Genomic DNA, 14,476 nt, shown 5'->3' with positions numbered 1-14,476 from the left:
TTTACAGTAGAAAATAGTAATAAAAAGTCTCGATTTGAAATTGTGATCTTTGAAGATTTTCTGGAACAAACTGAAGGTGGTCTTATAGTAACTGGACAGAGTGTATATAATTTATTGTTTCAGCCGATAAGAAGGAACCTGATAGCACAGTCCTGTGCGGCCTTGGGATGTAGGCTTCTAGGAAGTAATCTCTTTCGGGGAAAAGGAGCTTGCAAATACAATTCGTACAATTTTATATCCCCACAAGATTATCGCATATCGTGATGCAGCAATAGTCAAGATCTACTATAAGTACTAGACGCAGACGCGCAGTTGCGATTGTGCGGTTGATTTGCTGGCTTCGAAATATATAGTGGACGAAACACGTCAAGTTATTGGAAGAATCTTGTAACAAGGATGGAAAGTGGAGGCAAAACTATTTTGTCTTATTCGTCATCATCGAAAATACCAATTTTTGCTTATGTCTGCTCAAGGGCAGCCAAACGTTCAGGACGCGGGAAATTCAACATCAGTGACATCGATTCTAAGCTATGCGATTATCTGTTGTACGCCTTTTTCGGTGTCAATGAGTGTGGTTCGGTGACATTTTTGGATCCCTCAATCGACCTGGAAGATGAAGGCGGAAGAGGTAACATTCGTCAGTTCAACGAGTTGAAACGTGTCAATCCATCGCTCAAAACACTAGCCTCCATTGGAGGAGACAAAGTTCAATCGTCAACCTTCTCGAAAGTGGCAGCCGATTCCAATCTGCGATCGTCCTTTGCCCTGAATGCGAGAAGATTCTGTATGGCCCACGGATTTGACGGAGTCGATATAGCCTGGCATTATCCGAAGGAAGATAATCGTTTGAATTTCGTTAAGTTGCTGCGCGCGTTGGCGACCGAACTACATGGTGCCGGGCTTATCTTAACAGTGGCCGTCGGTGCAAACGAGATAAGAACGTCGGATTCGTACGATATTAACTGTATCGCACGTCATGTAGATTACATCCTCCTTACGACGTACGATTACAACGGCTCGTGGGACAGTTACACTGGCCACAATGCTCCGTTGTATGTCGGGCCTTCGGATACGACTGAATCCCAACAAAAGCTGAACATCGACCATAGCGTGCAGCACTGGCTTCGCGAAGGTGCTTCATCTCATAAGCTGATACTGGGTGTTCCGGCGTACGGGAGATCCTTCCGACTTACCAATGCATTTGGCTATGGGGTGCGGGCTCCATCGGACGAGGCAGGAGATGCAGGACCGTACACCAAAGAAGCCGGTTTCCTTGCGTATTACGAAGTGCTCGAGAACTTGCAAAACGGTTGGATCAAAGTCAAGGATGATAAGCAAAAGGTACCGTATGCATATTCTGGTGACCAGTGGATGAGTTATGAGGACAAAGAGAGTATTGCTAATAAGTGCAAGTATGTAGGTGAACATAATCTAGGAGGGATAATGATTTACTCAATTGACACGGATGATTTTCGCGGTTCCTTGGGGTGTAAATATCCACTGTTGCTGACGGTTAATCAATGTCTGCAGTCACTTACGGAGGATTCTCGACCGTAGAATCGTAGTTTTGTGTAGCACTGGGCTCTTTCAAGAAATTATAACCCCATTAAGTTTAATTCTTCTGAGGGTATGATTATATTTTATATGCGAAACATCTTTATGAATAGTAACAACATGTAAACCATTCGAATGCAAAGAAATAAACGTTATCGGTCAAATATATTAAGACTAACAATTTATTAACTTGCAGATCTATGTTCGTCGTCGGTCATCGCATTAAGGTTAGCCTTAATAGGCTGGCATTGCTAGCACCTGGTGGCTGCTAGAGCCCCGTGAAGGCCTATTGAGGAGGGACGCGGGTCTCTGCGTTGGCCCTTGTCCGTATCTAGGCTCTGCCTGTTATTTTCCTGCCGCTATCCAGTTCTTGACTAGCTCTGCCTCCCTGTTTCTGGCACGATTTGCCCCCGTATCATCTAGCAATAGCCGGACTGCTCCGCTCCTACTCCCTTCATCGTCCTTCTTTTTCTCCTTCGCTTAAGGCGCGCCCGTGCCGCCTTGCGATGCTGCTGTAGATCACAGCACCGCTGTCGCTCTGGGGGACGCAACACCCTGATTTGTTGCTGCCGTCGCAGCTGCCTTACGCCCTTGCGTACACGCCTGTCAGGGCATACCATGACAAACGCGCCAGCTCTTGACCAGGCATACGCTCCTCTCCTAGGTTAGCGGCAGTTACTGGAAGATGGCCGCCGTGCCCGAGTAGCTTCCTACGGATGTCGATGAACCGCGGGCAGTCAACCAGTATATGCTCTGCTGTCTCAGCTACTCCTGCTCGATGCTCGGCCAGACAAGGGGGGCAATCCGGGGACATGGCAAGCCCTTTGACATGCAAGTACTCCCGGAAGAAATTGTGTCCCGAGAATAACCGGGGCCAGATGGAAATCCATCGAGCCATGCCCACGGGTCACCCATGGTTCCACTTCTGGAAGGATGCTATGCGTCCATCTGATATAGCGACTGGCCCCTTGAACCGCAGTCCATATCCGTTGCCACAGGAGTATCGTCTGCGCCGGTTCTCGGCTCCTGTCCGCCGCTGTTGCTCCCGCGTCTACCCTCCGAATGCACCGGACATCCTTTTGCAGAAGCAGGTCGATGGGCACCATCCCAGCCAGCGAAATTGCCACCTCCACGGATACCGAACAGAACGTGCTCGCAACTCCGCGCGCTGCCAAACCTAGCGCTCGCGCCAGTAACCGACAGTTGGCAGGGGCAGCCAAGGCTACTTCCGCTCAGGTCAGAGCAGCGTGCCTTTTGCTGGATAGAGCAGCTGTGGTTATCAGCTTTTTCTTGCCGCTGGTAGGACCGCCATGGTGCTTCATGATCGCACCCCTCAGAGCTCTGGTCACCGGAGCTGCTTTCTCGATAGCATCATGAATGATCGTGATCTGAGGTGATCATGAATCACTACGCCGAGATACTTGAGAGTCGTATCAGTCCTCACTGTGCTCGCACCGACGTTGAGCATTGCGTGCTGGTTGCCCTTCTTCGCTCGGCTGATGACGATTGCCTCCGTTTTCGATGGGGCAAGCTTCAGCGACTGCTGCCCCATCCAGTTCTGAATGCGGCGCACCTCCTCCTCCACCCTCTTAGCTGCCAGATGGGGCTTCTCGGCAACCGCCATCACCACCAAGTCGTCCGCAAAGGCGAGTTTCTGTGTTTGTACCGGTTGCGCTACCGCCAGAACATTGTCGTATGTCTTGTTCCACAAGGTGGGGCTGAGTAGTACGAGTAGTATTTGAAATAAATAACTTATTTTTGGAAAACATAGATGACACTGTATATCTCATGTTCCAAGAGGTAATTTTTCGTTTGGTTATTCCCCTTATTTCAAAACGATCACCAATCGATTCTTACTGCTTTCTCTATGCATTTTGAAAACGAGACGTCAATAGCACAAGGGGGAGGGAAGCGAGGCTTTCGAGAAAATCGGTGATTTTTTCCGGAATCCATATCAAATTTCGAGAAAACATGGTATTAAAACGATTACGATAAGGGAGGCGACTGCGTCAAATTCCTGGGACGCTTTATGATGTATTATCTCATAACGCATTACGAAAAACTTTTATCAAGCCGAACAAATAGAAACCAGATAACTTAGTCCTGTGCGACCTTTGGATGCAGCTGTCAATAATTGAATCAAAATGTTCCTAGTAACACTTCCTAGAAGAGCTTCTAGGAAATAAGCTCTTTCAGGAAAAATGAGCTTGCAAACACAATTCGTAGTATTTTATACCCAAGCACCGAATCTTATCTAACTGATTATCGCGTTGACCTCATTCCGCTGCACTATAAATACTGGACAGAACTCAATAGCAACTGTCAATGTGCGCCTGTGCTCTTGTTGTGCGGTCTTCGAAATGTGTCACGAAAGAAGTAAGTATGATCGTGCGTGTAAGCTATGTGAAAGTTAACACAAACATTTATTTGTTTTCACCCCACGATAGAAAACGTTTTCGCCTATCTCGGAGCATGGGCAGCCTACCGTGAGGGTCGAGGAAAATTCATCGTAAATGACATCGCTCCAAACCTATGCGATTACCTGATCTATGCATTTTTCGGTATCGATGGAAGCGGCTCGGTCGAAATATTGGATCGCTCGCTCGACGTAAATAATGGTAATATTCGTCAGTTCAACGAGTTGAAAAGTGCCAATCCGTCGCTCAAAACGCTAGCCTCCATTGGAGGCGCAAAAGTTCCTTCGTCAACATTCTCAAAAGTGGCTGCCAGTGCCAGTCTGCGATCAACGTTTGCCATCAATGCGAGAAGATTCTGTAAGGAGCATGGTTTCGATGGAATTGATATAGACTGGGAAGTTCCGAGTAGCGGTGACCGTTCGAATTTCGTTCAGTTACTAGCAGCGTTGGCTAGTGAACTACATAGCGCCGGGCTTATCTTAACAGTGGCCGTCGTTCCAAGTGAATCACGAGCGTCGGAGTCCTACGATATTCCCGGTATCGCACGTCATGCAGATTACATTCTCCTTATGACGTACGATTATAATTATTACGGGGACGGTTATACTGGCCACAATGCCCCGTTGTATGCCGGGCCCTCGGATAGGAGTGAATTCCAAAAACAGCTGAACATCGACCATAGCGTCTCGTATTGGCGTCGTAACGGTGCTCCAGCCCACAAGCTGATACTGGGTGTTCCGGCGTACGGCAAAACATTCAAACTTGCCAATACACGTGACCATGATCTGCGGGATAAAACAATAGGAGCAGGAAATGCGGGACGGTACACCAAAGAAGCTGGGATCCTTGCGTACTACGAAGTGCTTGAGAACTTGCAAAACGGTTGGACCAGATCTCGGGATTCCACACAGAAGGTACCGTACGCATATTCTGGTGACCAGTGGATGAGCTATGATGACAGCGAGAGCATTGCTGATAAGTGTAACTATGTGGTTAATCGTAATCTTGGTGGAGTAATGATGTGGACCATTGACATGGATGATTTCGATGGCAACTTTGGGTATAAATACCCTCTGTTGAAGAAGGTCAACGAGATTGTGAAACCCCCACAGAGTTCATGTATTTTGATGTGAGCAGATAAGCTCAGAAGATCACGGCCAGAGGAGACCTTCAGAGAGGGAGTGATCAATCCCAAATGATGCGTCAAAGAGGGTCACGATTTGTGTCATAAAAGTATTCGGAGTTAATAAAGTATCCGGAGTTCGTAAAACAAAACATAACAAAAGAGATTCCTTGTAGTTTGATGTAGAGTCAGATCAGTTTATAATTCTACATATATCCAGGACAATTAGTCACATCCATCTCTTTATTCGATTGGTTTTGGATTTGGAAACATTTTCAAATATATTTGGCTCGTGTAATAGCTCACTAGAACGTAAATAAGCGGTATCTGTGGGTAAATCCATGCTTTCAAACAAATGCTGTCATCTTACATCTATTTATCAGCTACAGCCGATGTGGAAACGGGATGCATGATTTTTTTAGTTTTGACAGAGATACATAACATTTAAATAAAAGCGATTCGAAATGACTAACAACAGTGTCTGCTCGTTTAACACCTAAATTAATAATGAATAATTGTTTATTTAAAAAATGCCCCCGAACGTCAGAGCTTGGGTAGACGGGTAACACTAAATCCTCGTGACGAAGGGGGGGGGGGGGGGGATGTCTGAGATGAGAGGGAGGGTAGGAATTACCTCCGTCAAAGACCGCTCGTCGGTTGAAGCACCAAGGTTGAGTAAGTGTTTTCGCTACTTGTTAACTTATTTTTTTAAATAGTAATAACTTATTACTACTTATTAGAAACTTAATAGAAAAATAGGTAGTAACTTTTATGGTAACTCCCCTTATTACAAAACTATCGCCAATCGATTCTTACTTCTTCTTCCTCTATGTATTTCGAAAACAGGGCGGCAATAGCACAGGTGGACATTGGTGATTGATATAGTAAGCTATTCCCGGTACATCGTTTAAGGCGTAAGCGACGTTTAAGCATTCGGGGATCGGTGCGGAGGAGAGGGGGTTTTCAGAAAAAAATGTGTTTTTTCCGGAATCCAGGTACTAGTTATACCATTGAAACGATTTCGATAAGGCAGGAAACTATGGCAAATTGCTGACCGCTTAGGTGTACGATTGATTCTTTCAAGGTTTCAACATTACAAACAACTTTTATCAATTCCAATAAGTAAGTGCCAGATAACGCAATCCTAAGCGACCGCTTGGTTGAGCTGTTATCATCAGCTCCCAGGAAATGATAGCAATATCTAGACTTTTCATAATCACTCCAATAAATTCCAAAAGAAGTTATGAAAAGCGTTTCTAGGAAAGTTGAATGGAAGGAAGAATTCGTAGGGGCAGCTAGGGATTTTTGGGGTAGCCGGGGGTGGGGGGGGGGGGGGAGCTTGTCATATTGGGCTCCGTGTATTTTTTAATGCATGTTGTTGTGATTGTGAAATAGAGGAAGTTGGCTAGACTCTTAAATAACTTCTAATGATCTGTTTCTGTCGTAAAATTGATAAAATCGGCGTAACAATCATCTAATCTATGCTATGCACATGGATTGCGTACCCGGAGGCCCGAGTGACAATCTATGTGCTCCAAGGAGGGTTAAAACAGTTCTAAATATAGTAGCAACATTTTAAAGTTCATTGGAACGTAAACAATCAGTATCTGTGGGTAAACATTTAACTTCTTTACTGAACGTTGCTTGAAAAGCGTTGTCAGCGCTAATTAATTTAATTGATGAGAATTTTATCCTACAGGGCTTAGCTAAAACCGGTTTAAGCATACTGGGGCATGTACATTTCGAATTTTCGAAATTTCATGAAAAATGAAAGTGCAATTGAGTCCCACAAAAAATATGTACAAAAATTCAAAATGTGCACACACACACACATTACTAACACCTCATCAACATTTCCATAAGGGCTGTTGCGCGGGGTCATAACTCCAGGCGGTAGCATTAGGAGCTCAGTTATAGGAGAAATGAGTCGTTATGGGATGTGTGTTCTGAAGAGGGATAACGACCGATCCGGAGTGTAAAAGAGCAGGATATTTGCGAATAAAGGGGAATCTGATTAGAAAACTCCTCTTTTTGGGTAAATTCTTTGCGACGCCAAAAGTCTTCCAAAAGCGAGGTGACTCCTTACCGAAGGCATAGCACCCACAAAAAGCAGAGATGTCCTAGAACACCATGGCCTTAGTTCGGCCCTCGAAACCGATCACCAACGAACCTTTCTGGTTATGTTATTCTAGGAATTCTTCGAATGTGCACTACTATTGTCTCGTGGACTTGAGACGGAAACGTTTGTTGCATGTAGCCTCACAGAATTGGATAAGTCACACAGTACACGTCTTAAATTACAGAAGCATCGAAATAACATCGCCGAGCTCAAAGACACTTCAAGAGCCTAACTAACGCATCTGGCCACGCTGTGAGTGGTTTCTGAACATATCGTCAGACATTCTGCCAGCTTAGACGCAGGGTCGTGATAAAATTTGGTTTGCAATCTTATCGCTTATCGCTTTATAAAACTTTTGTTATAGGCGGCTGCTATACTATATATACCTGTGCACAAATGTTATTGAGCTGTTGTCGTGCCGGTTTCGAAATGTCACGAATCAAGTCAAATAATTGGAAGGATCTTGAAATTAGGAGGAACAGTGAAGGCAAAGCTATTTCGTCTTATTCGTCGTCGTCGTCGAAAAAACTCGTGGTCAGCTATTTGGGATCTTGGGCAGTGTATCGTACAGGACGGGGGAAATTCAACATCAGTGACATCGATCCTAATTTATGCGATTATCTGATCTACGCATTTTTCGGGATCGATGAGAAAGGCGAAGTCATATTTTTAGATTCCTGGACAGACCTGGAGGAATGCAAAGGACGGGGTGCAATTCGTCAGTTCAACCAGTTGAAAAGTGCCAATCCATCGCTCAAAACGCTCGCCTCCTTTGGAGGAGTGACGTTTGAATCAGAAAAATTCCTGCAAGTGGCAGCCGATTCCAATTTGCGATCGTCCTTTGCCGTCAATGCGAGACTATTCTGTAAGGCCCACGATTTTGACGGAGTCGATTTAGCCTGGCGCGATCCGAGTGAAGGTGATCGTTGGAATTTCGTTCAGTTGCTGGCAGCTTTGGCAAGGGAACTGCATGACTCCGGACTCATCTTAACAGTGGCCGTTGGTGCAATCGAGTCAAGAGCGCCGGATTCGTACGATATTAACTGTATTGCACGTTATGTAGATTACATCTTTCTTATGGCGTTCGATTACAACGGCTTCTGGCCAAATCACACTTGCCACAATGCTCCGTTGTATGCCGGGCCTTCGGATACGACTGAATTCCAACGACAGCTGAACATCGATCACAGCGTGCAGCACTGGCTTCGCGAAGGTGCTCCGGCCAATAAGCTGATACTGGGGGTTCCAGCTTTCGGGAAAACCTTCCGACTATCCAATGAATTAAGCCATGGGGTGCAAGCTCCATCAGCTGGACCAGGAGTTGAAGGACCGTACACCAAAGACGCTGGTATCCTTGCGTACTACGAAGTGCTCGAGAACTTGCAAAACGGTTGGATCAAAGTCAAGGATGATACGCAGATGGTACCGTATGCATATTCTGGTGACCAGTGGATGAGTTATGAGGACAAAGAGAGTATTTCCAACAAGTGCAAGTATGTGAGTGAACATAATCTAGGAGGGATTGTGATGTGGTCAATTGATACGGATGATTTTCGCGGTTCCTTGGGATGTAAATATCCACTGTTGCAAGCGGTTAATCAACGTATGCAGTCGGTTACGGAGGATTCTCGACCGTAGAATCGTAGATTTGTAGAGCGTAGTTTTGCAGAGCGCTTTTTAAAGAAATTATAACCACCTTTAGTTTAATTCTTCTGAGGGTACGATTAGATTTTGTTTGCAAAACATCTTTATGCATAGTAACAACATGTAGAGATTCGAATGCGAAAAAATAAACGTTATCAGTTGCTTAGCCGGTGTTTGAGGCATTAAGTTTTATCGAAACGAAATACATTTCGAGCAGAGGTACAGAGGTTTGTAGTAAAAATGATTCAAAATAACTAATAGCAACGTCTACCCGTTGAACAATTAAGCAAATAATTAATAATAAGTTATTTGAAGTAAATAACTTATTTTCGGAAAGATAAACGACATTGAATATCTCATATTCCAAGAGGTAATTTTTCGTTTGGTTATTCCCCTTATTTCAAAACGATCACCAATCGATTCTTACTGCTTTCTCTATGCATTTTGAAAACGAGACGTCAATAGCACAAGGGGGAGGGAAGCGAGGCTTTTGAGAAAATTGGTGATTTTTTCCGGAATCCATATCAAATTTCGAGAAAACATGGTATTAAAACGATTACGATAAGGGAGGCGACTGCGTCAAATTCCTGGGACGCTTTATGATGTATTATCTCATAACGCATTACGAAAAACTTTTATCAAACCGAACAAATAGAAACCAGATAACTTAGTCCTGTGCGACCTTTGGATGCAGCTGTCAATAATTGAATCAAAATGTTCCTAGTAACACTTCCTAGAAGAGCTTCTAGGAAATAAGCTCTTTCAGGAAAAATGAGCTTGCAAACACAATTCGTAGTATTTTATACCCAAGCACCGAATCTTATCTAACTGCTTATCGTGTTGACCTCATCCTGCTCTCCGATAAATACTGGACAGAACTCAACATAAACCGTCAATGTGCGACTGTGCTCTTGTTGTGCTGTCTTCGAAATGTCTAGAGGAGGAAGTAAGTCTTGAAATAAAGAATGAAAGCTAACGCGCACTATTATTTGCTATCAGAACACGTTTTCGCCTATGTCAGCTCATGGTCAGCCTACCGTGAGGGACGAGGAGAGTTCACCATAAATGACATCGATCCAAATCTATGCGATCATCTGTTGTACGCCTTTTTCGGTGTCAATGAGTGTGGTTCGGTTCGCTGGCTCGACGTAAATGCTTGTAATATTCGCAGTTTCAACGAGTTGAAACGTGTAAATCCATCGCTCAAAACGCTAGCCTCCATTGGAGGTGCGAATTCTTCGTCAAACTTCGGAGCTCTGGCTGCCAGTTCCAGTCTGCGATCAATGTTTGCCATCAATGCGAGAAGATTCTGTAAGGAGCATGGTTTCGATGGAATTGATATAGACTGGGAAGTTCCGAGTAGCGGTGACCGTTCGAATTTCGTTCAGTTACTAGCAGCGTTGGCTAGTGAACTACATAGCGCCGGGCTTATCTTAACAGTGGCCGTTGTTCCAAGTGAATTACAAGCGTCGGAGTCGTACGATATTCCCGGTATCGCACGTCATGCAGATTACATTCTCCTTATGACGTACGATTATAATTATTACGGGAACGGTTATACTGGCCACAATGCCCCGTTGTATACCGGGCCCAAGGATACGACTGAATTCCAAAAACAGCTGAACATCGACCATAGCGTCTCGTATTGGCGTCGTAACGGTGCTCCAGCCCACAAGCTAATACTGGGTGTTCCGTCGTACGGCAAAACATTCAAACTTGCTTGTTCAAGTAACTATTATCTGCGCGATGCAACAAAAGGAGCAGGAGATGCGGGACGGTACACCAAAGAAAATGGTATTCTTGCGTACTACGAAGTGCTTGAGAACTTGCAAAACGGTTGGTCAAAAATGCGGGATGACATACAGAAGGTACCGTACGCATGTTCTGCTCACGAGTGGATGAGCTACGATGACAGCGAGAGCATTGGTGAAAAGTGTAACTATGCGGTTAATCGAAACCTTGGTGGAGTAATGATGTGGACCATGGACATGGATGATTTCAATGGCAACTTTGGGCATAAATACCCTCTGTTGAAGAAGGTCAATCAGTGCCTGGGACGTTGACAAGGAGTGTAATCAACTAGTGTTTAGATGCGTTGTATAACGCTAGATCAGTTTATGATTCCATAACCTCCATTGGTTATAGAAACATTCTAATATTTTTCTGCTCCATTCCATACATTTGCAAAAATACTAAAAATTTATAAACCATATTCCATACTATGTTAAAAGGTAATAGGATAATAAATGGTATCGGGTAAATATGTGTTTTGATGCGTTTTCTTTTCATCTTACCTGTGTTCGAATGCCCCTTTCTTTATAGCTTACCATTTAACGCTGATCGACTGTTCGTACCCGCTAGATAACAACAGCATAGAATTCCATTTAATGCAAGAATCACCATTCCGGTTGTGTGACTACTAAACATCTAATAACATTCGCTTGCATCATTAACGTCTAATGAGGTGCTCGTATAAATCACAATCCCTCTATGTGCATATACAGCTAAACACAGCACATCTACATTAAGGATACGAAGAACGATTTTCTATTTATCTAATGTGTCTACCGAAATTGCGTGCGAATCTACGGGAGATAATAGTGTCAGCGTGTCGATGGCTTAAATGATTGCGGAACGGTGCTTGTTGGTGATGTAGGTCAATTAGGAAGGAAGTCGTCTCTCAGGCCATTAGCACTTGCGAATCAATGGGGCTATTGGTGTTTGTGCTCGTGATTTATGATCTAGTGTCGTCGATTAGAAGCGCTCGGGCGATTCATCTGGACTAGTCACTCATACTCGACCTTCGCTAGCTGTTCATTCGCACCAGCATCAACTGTTGCTGCGAACAAGGAGGGTGGACCCTTAAGAGTGATTTAAATTCGACGAACCGATGGGAGAGTGTCTGCATCGAATGGGCGTTTGAACTGTTCGTCCAGCATCTACTGTGCTTATCTGGTGGTTCTCTGCCGGCACCTGTCAGTAGCATACCAGGAGCACACTGATGGATGTAACAAACTTCCTCGTGACTCGACCAACTCGGATTTCGCTCAGTCAAGCTAGTCCACTGTCCAAGAAGTGACCATTCTCAAAAAAACGATTTTGTGGGTATTAAAGCATGGATTGTTAACCGACTTGGTGTGAATTCTGGCGTTTTCTTGCTTATGAGTTCAGAATTCCGCGATGTCATGTGTCTCAAATCATTGTATTGTTCACTTGTTCGTCCGATTGTCGAGTTTGCGTCTATTGTGTGGCACCCACAATATCAGTGTTGGACGGACAGGACCATTCAGCGGAAGTTTACCAGAGTGGCTATCTTTAAGCTCGGGTGGTACTCGTGGCAAAATATCCCCGATTATAATACACGTTGCCTACTTTTGGGTCTCAGGCCTCTCGAGCATCGCCGTGAGGCTGCTCAAGTCCTCTTTGTATTCAATGTTTTAACTGCTAATGTTGATTCTCCGTCCCTCTTGTCCCAGTTGAGGTTGTTTGTCCCGGATAGACGCCTGCGCAGGTGGACCGATTATGAGCTTTCGTTGTTTTCACGTTCTTCACTGTTCGGTTCGAATGATCCGTTGCTTGTTATCTGTCGTTCGTACACAAATTCTCGTCACTACTTGACTACAACATGTCTGTCGCATCGTGCCGGAACTCAGTTAGTATTGCTCGTTTTTAAGTCTGTGTGGTCATCATTATGATACACGCATTTGACGTATGAATAGCTTAGGATGCCTACTAATTGTATATTAGCTTTAACGAATTAGATTTAAGTTAATTAAAAGGTCAAGTAGGCATATTAGCCCGTTGACCAAATACTGACAAATAAATAAATAAATAAAACTTGCTTGCTGCTTTTTTAGAAGTTATTGAGCGCCAAAACGTACCCAAAAGGTCCGTTGAGCTGGTATTTGATTATCAAGATCGTAGTACAAGTCATAGACGTCAAATTGAGCTGTGCCCTTTACAACATAACAACCTAGTTATTTGAGTTTTATGTCAAAAAACTCGAGAGAAGGAATCTTTCTGTTTATTTCGTAAATTACGCCAGTTGCCTGTGAAATCATCGGGACTATCAACATTAAGCATCTTTTTATTTAAAAAGATCACATGTAGTTGAAAAAACCAGAGAAAACAATTGTTATTCAAAATATTCAAGATTTCATCTGTAGAAGAGCTAGACAAAGCACGAAGTCACCGTACCCACTGACGTGTTATGGTGAATCTTACTAATTTCAAGGTGTTCTGTTGGTATATAAGAGTTAGATTGTAGAGACTAATTCATGTTTGATCGGATTATGTAAGGCCTAGTACGCAAAAACGTAGGGATGGTCTCCTTGCAAACTGGAAGATGCAGAAAGGAATATGAATATCTGCAGCGATTTAGTGGGTTTCTACAGCAGTTTCACAACATTTTGGTAGTCCTTCATTATCGCAATTGATATTCACGGCGTTCGCTGCGAAATTGCGCATTTTTGTAGATCCTTATTTTCAATACTTAATATAAATAAAATACTTATTTCAACATTCTGATACTGCTTGCATGAGTACATTGCCGGAAAACCGTCTGATGGAATTAAAACTCTAAGTGCGGCTATAGAAAGTTGACAGCGCAAAAATCGTGTTTGGTCGAAAAAAAAATCCTTAAAATTGTCTAATCACAAAATATCAACTTAACTAAATGGTTTTATTCATAATTTGGGATTCTTAAAAATCTCCCAAAATCAGAAGTTGAATTAATTAAACGGTTTGGAAGATACGAAAGAAATGTGGGGGCGGCTATAGAAAGTTGTCTTAGTGTAGTAAGCTATTCCCGGTACATATGGCTGAGATTGACTCATCGTAAGGCGATAAGCGACGTTTAAAGCGACCCCATCTACCTTTCACCGCCGATTCGTTTCCGTTCGGGTCACTCCAGGGAATCTAGTCCGTCCACCGGGAGAGAAAGTGCGTCAGTGAGTCAGAGGAGGCCGAAGTGAGAGGTGGAGGAGCCAGAAAGCGCACCACGGTGGCGAGAGAAGCGCACCATGAAGGCAATAGAGCAAAGGGCCGGGTCATAGAAACGCTAAGACCGGCCAATACGACAGGTTAAGACCGGCCGAAGCACCTGGAGTATAGTCCCGGAAGTCATGACGCCGTCGCCTGTGAACCCAGAACACACGGCATACTCGGCCATAAGGGCATTGCATGGAGCCCGGCCGCAGCTCGGTTTAGTACACACGCCGAGTCACCGTTAATCAACAAGACGATGCGCAACATCGAATCTGCGCATGGCTACGGATGACGCATGCAATGTCGGCCTAGAACGGCAGCAGCAACAACAAGAACAGCAGCAGCAGCAGCAGCAGCAGCAGCAGCAGCAACAGTTGGCGCAGCGACAAGAAAAACCATTGTTGCAACTGCAGCTTACGAAGTTTAAAAAGGAAATGATGCACGAGCTCTGCGGAAAAATGAGGGAAGAAGTAGCGGAAGTACTGCGGGCAGGGGCTCCCTGTCGTCAGTCGCAACAACAGCAGCAGGCCCAGTACGACGGAGATAGCGACGGCAGTGTTCAGATGGGCGACCGGCCGGCAAATCATTACGATTGGCAGGTAGTGAAGAGGCGCCGTGAAATGGCCCATGCTA

General features: G+C 44.4%; 2 protein-coding genes across 2 annotated transcripts; both read left to right on the top strand.

The window, feature by feature from the left end:
• The first annotated feature begins 326 nt into the window (after positions 1-326).
• Positions 327-1,557, top strand: LOC125959240 (acidic mammalian chitinase-like). The gene has a single exon (XM_049692052.1). The coding sequence runs from the start codon at positions 397-399 to the stop codon at positions 1,555-1,557; it is 1,161 nt and encodes a 386-aa protein (XP_049548009.1). The 5' UTR covers positions 327-396.
• Positions 1,558-3,914: 2,357 nt separating this feature from the next.
• Positions 3,915-8,851, top strand: LOC125959239 (uncharacterized). The gene is made up of 3 exons (XM_049692051.1): positions 3,915-3,930; positions 4,002-5,090; positions 7,578-8,851. Exons 1-3 carry the CDS (start codon positions 3,915-3,917, stop codon positions 8,849-8,851), a joined length of 2,379 nt encoding a protein of 792 aa, XP_049548008.1.
• The last annotated feature ends 5,625 nt before the right edge of the window (positions 8,852-14,476 follow it).

The sequence above is a fragment of the Anopheles darlingi genome, chromosome 2 (assembly GCF_943734745.1).
Source record: "Anopheles darlingi chromosome 2, idAnoDarlMG_H_01, whole genome shotgun sequence".
NCBI lineage: Eukaryota > Metazoa > Arthropoda > Insecta > Diptera > Culicidae > Anopheles > Anopheles darlingi.
Note: the sequence above shows the minus strand (reverse complement) of the source record. Positions and strands in the feature narration are given on the sequence as shown.